Source organism: Cryptomeria japonica, chromosome 8, assembly GCF_030272615.1.
Source record: "Cryptomeria japonica chromosome 8, Sugi_1.0, whole genome shotgun sequence".
NCBI lineage: Eukaryota > Viridiplantae > Streptophyta > Pinopsida > Cupressales > Cupressaceae > Cryptomeria > Cryptomeria japonica.
In genome coordinates this window covers 634,392,882-634,398,409 of record NC_081412.1, presented here as the reverse complement: position 1 = coordinate 634,398,409, position 5,528 = coordinate 634,392,882, and the positions used below count along the sequence as shown (strand labels likewise).

The 5,528-nt window shown below is 34.0% G+C and overlaps 1 protein-coding gene across 1 annotated transcript; it reads left to right on the top strand.

The window, feature by feature from the left end:
• The first annotated feature begins 1,611 nt into the window (after window positions 1-1,611).
• LOC131857861 (receptor-like protein EIX1) lies at window positions 1,612-4,583 on the top strand. Its single transcript, XM_059210632.1, has 2 exons — window positions 1,612-3,369; window positions 3,462-4,583. The coding sequence occupies exons 1-2, from the start codon at window positions 1,612-1,614 to the stop codon at window positions 4,581-4,583; spliced, it is 2,880 nt and encodes a 959-aa protein (XP_059066615.1).
• Window positions 4,584-5,528: the final 945 nt, after the last annotated feature.

Here is a 5,528-nt window from a genome sequence, read left to right as displayed (position 1 = left end):
CATGCTAACTAATGGTGGAGATTATTGATTATGTTCATACCTTTGAGATGCATGGAGATAGAATGAGATTATGATAAAATCATTGAAATTCGATGTAAAATCATGTCAGGACATATACTAATCAATACCTAAAAGATAACCTAATCAAATTAGGCCTAAAACATAAAAGAAGAGGACACGAATATACAATCTTTTCTATTTCAATATGGATAAATATAAACATTAGCAAAATTAAAGAAAAAAAGCAATTTGAAATTTTATTGCCAATCCTTGGATGAGTTTCGACAAAAATGATGTTTCTACTCTATGTATGATTTTTTTTTTAATATATGTGATTCACAAACAATTTATTTATATATATATTAGAATTTAATTACTATATAATCATATTTAATTTTTTAATCATAAAATAAAACTATTTTTTTTTTATCAAAACTCTATTACCTATATAATTTTTATAATGATAAACAGTTAAAATTTATGCAAAATTATTCAGATATATAATTAAATTTTATACAATTTAACTTGTTATAAAATATAACATAGTGTTCAAAGATCACATGATTAAACCACAATTAAAAAAATTCTTTGATATTCAACATATATTTAAAAAAAAAATTCTTTGCTTGAAAACATCTAAACTCTGAAAATTGAGATTATGCCCCTGATTTCCTTATTATTCTTGTATTTTTTAAGTATGTTCTATTTTTGTGTGAGTCGTATGATCTGATTTGTGTTTTCCAGCGATCTCAACTTTATGTGAAAGATTTTTCTGGTCGATAGGAATATTTGTGGAAAGAAAATGGATGAGATTTAAGTCTATTAAAAATTGTCAGTCAATGTTGGAAATAAGGAAAGAAAAATATATAGTTAATTTTCCATATTGACACAACATTTTCTTGTTTGACCCCTGAATTTGTTATGCCTTACCTTCACATGGCTTTTCCACCCATTGAAAAATACACAAAAATGACAAAAATGTTACTGTGTCGATGTGACACGCTTTCTTTGCAGACGTGGCACTCTTCAGACAACAATATTTAACCATAGTTAGCGATATATTGATCATCTCTTTTCATTCAAAGTAAATTTAGTTTGTGCCCCTAATTTATTTATTATTGTTGTATTTTTTAACTATGTTCTATTTTTTAAGTATATTCTATTTTTGTGTAAGTCGTATGATCTGGTCTATGTTTTCCAGCGATCTCAATTTTATGTGAAAGCTTTTCCTGGTCGATACGAATATTTGTGGAAAGGAAATGCACGAAATTTAAGTCTAATAAAAATTGTCGTCAATGTTGAAAATAATTGAAATGAAAAATATATAATCACAATTTACCTTGTTAATTTTCTATATTGACACGCCATATTCTTGTTTTACACGATACCCATCACATTCAAATTGAAAATATCGCTTAAGGAAATTTGTTAGGCCTTACCTTCACATGACTTTTCCACCCATTGAAAATGACAAAAATATTACGCAGCACTCTTCACACAACAACACTTTATAACCACAGTTAGCGATATATTCATCATTCTTTTCCCATGATTTCTGATCATCTCTTTTCTTTCAAAGTAAAGATAATAAGAATTTTAGTTTCCAAAACAATGGAAGCTATGTTTTCATGTGGCAGAGTTGCATTTGCAATTCTAACAATATTATGCTGCTTCACTTCCCCTGCAATTGCATGCCCCTTCCCTGAAAGAAATCTTCTCCTGGATTCCAAGGCAGCCGTTGTAGATGAGGATAACACGCTAACTTCCTGGCACGGATTCAATTGCTGCACGTGGAGAGGAGTCAGTTGTAATCTCCGCACAGGCCATGTTTCTCGACTGGATCTGAGTGGATACAATGTGAAAGGTAACATCAGTTCGTCGCTGTTCCAACTTGCACGGTTGGAGCACCTCGATCTCAGTGACAACCTCTTCAAGGGTAAATTCAGTCCTCCCCATAATCGAAAGTTGAAGAGTCTCTCTTTTCTTGACTTGTCATTTGCTGGTTATGTAAATTATTCCTCTCTGGATTCTGTATGGGAATTTTATGTGAGTTTGGAAAGCTTATCAAATCTGGCGAGCTTGGAATACCTCTCTCTTGCTGAAGTGAACATCTCTGCAAGCAAAGAGTGGGGTGAAGCTGTTGGCAGTCTATCCAACCTTCAACAACTGAGCATGTCTGACTGTGGGCTTGGAGGACAAATTCCCAATTCCCTTCTCAACCTCACCTCTCTGCTTCATCTGGATCTATCAGACAACTATTTCTCAGCACATATACCAGCTTGGTTTGAAAATGTGACTGGGCGCTTTCTCTCTCTTGATATCTCTTGGAATAAGAATCTTGGAGGAGACATTTCTTTCATTGGACAACGAAAGTCTTCTTTGTCACTAACCAGCATTGGTCTTTCAATGACAGCCATCAAGGGCCGAATTCCATCTGCTATATGGAATATCTCATGCTTGGAGCATCTTCGTCTTTCATATACCAGAATTGAAGGTGAGATTCCAGCTTCTATAGGGAATTTGTTGTCCTTGCAAAGTCTTGATCTATCAGATACCAGAATCGAAGGTGTGATTCCATCTGCTATAGGGAATATGTCGTCTTTGAAGGATCTTGTTCTCTCAGATACCAGAATTGAAGGTCAGATTCCATCTGCTATAGGGAATGTGTCGTCCTTGAAGAGTCTTTATCTGTCTAATATCTCTATTGAAGGTGAGTTTCCTGTCTCCATACTCAATCTCTCTAAACTTGTTGCATTGGACCTGTCCTACAACATGTTAACTGGGGTAATCCCAGCTTCATTGGACTCACTTTCTTCCCTTGTTAGTCTTGAACTTTATGCCAACGAATTGAATGGTACGATTCCATCTACAATTTCAAATCTTGTTAACTTAAGAAGAATTTCGCTCCACTCCAATAGTTTAAGCGGCCTCATTTCCCTTTCTGTATTCGACAATCTCACTAGACTTAATGAGCTGTATCTTTCTTACAATCAGTTAACTGTAAACATTGATTCAACATGGATTCCGCAGTTTAAGCTTTCCGATTTGGCATTAGGCTCTTGCAATTTAGATAGAATTCCATCGTTTCTTGTGACCCAATACGGCTTGGAATATCTAGACCTATCTGCTAACAGTATCCAAACAAATATTCCATCTTGGATATGGAACTTACCCAGCCTTTATAGTTTGAACCTTAGCTGTAATCAATTAACTGGGTCATTGCCATCTAGACAAACCTTACCCAAGTATTTTGAAATTCTAGATTTGCACAATAATAGCCTAGAAGGTTCTCTTCATCTTCCTCTCGCTGGAGCTTATCTGGTAGATCTGTCGATGAATCAGTTTAATGGTTCTATTCTAGTCCCATCGGTGCGTATCTTGAAAATGTAGTGTTCTTAACCTTGTCCCGGAATAACCTCAGCGGAGCGATTCCAGAGTCTATTTGCACTCCATATTTGCAGGTTCTTGACCTTTCAAAAAATACGCTGAGCAGTGTCATTCCTCCTCATTTAACCAGGATTTGTTCTTCTCTTAGTGTTCTAGATTTGGCAGAGAATCATCTGGAAGGTAAATTGCCAGCAGAGTGGGGCAACATTACAAACATGCATACATTGAAGCTCAATGGTAATCATTTGAGAGGAGTTATTCCCTCATCCATTTCAGAAGGCCGATCTCTGCAAGTATTGGATTTGGGAAATAATGATTTGGAAGGCACCCTTCCCCAGTGGATTGGAAAGCTATCACAGCTGCATGTGTTGGTCTTAAGGTCTAATCATTTTCATGGCCGTATCCCACGCCAGGTAATTGGCCTTCCGAATCTTCAAATTCTGGATCTTTCTGGCAACCACCTTTCAGGAGCTATTCCAAGCAACCTTACAAACCTGCTTGCAATTGTCAATGCATCGCAGAATAATTCAAACCATTTGGAAGACGTTAGTTATACAAATAAAATTACAATTTCCTGGAAAGGCTGGGATGTTGAATTTGTGAAAGTTCTCTTTATTCTTAAATGTATTGATCTTTCAAACAACAACTTATCAGGGAGCATTCCTTCTAAAATGGGATCTCTTCAAGGCTTGATAGCCCTTAACCTTTCAAGGAATCATCTCAGTGGCCGAATCCCAAAAACATTGGGACACATGGAACAACTAGAGTCTCTGGACCTCTCGCTAAACAGGTTGAATGGCAACATTCCCTTAGAACTTGAGTTCCTGAGTTATTTGGAGTTCTTGAATCTATCTTACAACATGCTTGATGGAAAAGTACCCCATGGAGGACAGTTCCTAACTTTTGGGGAGTCGTCGTACTTAGGCAATCTTAAGCTAAGTGGGATTCCATTTACCAATATAAGCGTCTGCAACAACTCTTCTGGCTATGGCAACTGCACAAGTATTGAGAGAATTGGTGAAGCAAAGAATTCAGATGGTGAAATGATAGGATGGGCAGTGGGACTTGGATTGAGTTATGGTATGGGATTCTCTATTGTGATTGGAGTATTGACTTTAAATAAGAGGGTGAGAAAGAGAGCCTTCGATTTTTATGATGTTGTAATATTAGTTATTGATGGGTGTATAAGAGGTTAATAGATGAAAGTAGATACAACTGTATAAAGGGTTTTGTTAGTATAATGACAAAGTTTTCTTTTAGTATATGGCCGCTGCAAATTTATTAGTATGAGGTGTGTTAGAAATTGTTGGTGTTAATGATGACAGAAACATTTCAAGGGGTAATATATGAAATTCAAAATGATTCCTTGGTTTTAGCTTTTCTAGTGTAATGGTGTTTTTTCTTCATCCGTGTATATGAAGTTTTTTACTAAGTGTTTTTTTTTTATTAAATAATTTGATGTGTAAAATGTAATTTTAAGGGATGAAATTGTACATTTTATTATTTTAAAAATGATAGTATTTAATTTAATTTTTTGTATTGTTTGATTTTTATTTTAAAATTTATTATGTTTTATTATAATTTATTTTGATCTCTAACGATTCTTATTAATATATTTTTTTTATTTACAAATATGTTATATTATAGGATCATTTTTTTGGACTAGGTAATATAGTTCAACCAAATTTATGTCTATTTCAAAATGTAAGTATCTTGATTTGTGGGTGATCTTTCTACAACATGTTTTTGAGCAAATGAACATCTCCTCCCGTCTGTAGGATGAAGTTCACAAACCCTTATTTAAAGGAAATATCGTAAAGACTAAAATCTTTGCCAAGGAAAAATTAAGATTGACCAAAAATAGAAAAACAAACTAGATTGAGGTAAATAATGAAAAGGAACATGGAAGAAAAGTTTTAAAGTTTCATTTATGAACTTCTTCAAAGTAAATAAAGTTTGAAATAAAGGTAAACATCTATAGAATGATAATCTAGTTTTAGTAATTATAATTATTGATCCAATGCAGAACCAAATAGAGATAATAGGGAAACAAATTAGGGAAAACAAAGGAAATAAAAGAATATACGAAAAATATAATATTTATGTGGAAATGTATTTTTGAGAAAAAAATAAACACAAGA

Coding starts and splice junctions, on each gene's coding strand:
- LOC131857861 (XM_059210632.1), top strand. CDS start 1,612: ATGGAAGCTATGTTTTCATGTGGCAGAGTTGCATTTGCAATTCTAACA. Junction 3,370..3,461: donor GTTCTATTCTAGTCCCATCG/GTGCGTATCTTG, acceptor CCATATTTGCAG/GTTCTTGACCTTTCAAAAAA.